At 31.6% G+C, this 1,331-nt stretch overlaps 1 protein-coding gene across 1 annotated transcript in view; it reads left to right on the forward strand.

Annotated features, from left to right (window-relative positions):
- LOC111088930 (macrophage mannose receptor 1-like) overlaps positions 1–1,331 on the forward strand; it is a 74,120-nt gene that overhangs the window by 38,147 nt on the left and 34,642 nt on the right. The window contains exon 10 of the mRNA XM_022400278.1: positions 689–847. Within this exon, the coding sequence (XP_022255986.1) occupies positions 689–847 (159 nt within the window). The remainder of the gene's footprint in view (positions 1–688; positions 848–1,331) is intronic.

Raw genomic sequence — 1,331 nt, forward strand, 5'->3', positions numbered from 1 at the left:
CATGTTAAACTTATATTAAAGTTTTTCTTCATTACCCATTTAAGCCGTCTCCAGCCACTACTTGTTTTATTCTGTTTCTGTTCTCATTTCTATTCTCATTTCATTACAAAGATGGCGCTATTGTGCGTCGTTTTTGCAGTATTTAATTGCAGACAAGCACACACACAAACAATCTCAGAGTTTTAGTAGTATATAAATGTTCTATAAAGTTTCAGATGCTAAGTACATCGATAAAATAAACCATAGTTTTATAATAAATGTAACTACATCTTAGATTTGAGAACTATATTATTCTAAGAATACTTTCAACTTGTAATTTAAAATATCTAAAACTGCTGAGCCTTAATGAAACTAATATAATATCTCTAACTACCTAAACACCATTGTGACATGTATAAGGAAACACACATTTAATCAACAATACATAACATATTGTACTTCTTGCCGGACTATTCCTGAGTTGAAGTGTAACACATAGACTAATAAAACTAAACTGGTCTGAAAACTGTATAATTGTGTTGGGGAAAAAAAAGCGTATAATTTTCACCTGTACCATAGTTGGTGTGAGTGAACTGTAGAAATGGAAAAGTATACTAAAGTGTCTGTATTTTTTATTATTGAGAATTTTTATATCGCGGCTACTTTTTATGACATTCAAGCCATTGAACGAATGTATGTTCTACTTTAGTAATACCTCCAATAATCGATATTCCTGCTAATGGTGGAACCTGTCCGGATCATCTGAGTTCTTGGCTGAACATCCAGGGTCCATATTGTTTCTATATCGAACAAGACACATATAACCTGAAGACGTGGGGCGATGCATCCCTATTCTGCCGCAGAAAAGGTCTGTTTAGAAACAGTAAATAAATGAAAATATATCAATCAGAAATAAACGTAATGGGCTTAATTTTGTGTAAGAGTCAAGTGATTTTCTCTTTTGCCATTACTATAGATAAAACACAGAAGGAAAGTTTAATATTCGCTTTGTGTGTATATTTACAAAGAAGTTTATGTATAGATATAAACTAACTTGCTAGTATACAGATATTCTACGAAATTAATTGTATTAATTTAATTTACTTCTATTTTTCGTATTATTGTTTGATTTTTTTGAGTTAAGTTTGTAGTCATTCACATTTGACCAACTCCATGTAAGAATCACCAGTTGTAATCCTAACTAGAAGAAAAGGTCTCGATGACTGCTTCAGTAAACTGTGTGGATAAAATCTCAGAATGACAGGTGTGATGGTAATATTGTTTATGTTGAAGCGTAAATCTTATGACAGGTGTGATGGTAAGATTGTTTATGTTGAAGCGTAAATCTTATG

Source organism: Limulus polyphemus, unplaced genomic scaffold (genome assembly GCF_000517525.1).
Source record: "Limulus polyphemus unplaced genomic scaffold, Limulus_polyphemus-2.1.2 Scaffold4773, whole genome shotgun sequence".
Classification (NCBI taxonomy): domain Eukaryota; kingdom Metazoa; phylum Arthropoda; class Merostomata; order Xiphosura; family Limulidae; genus Limulus; species Limulus polyphemus.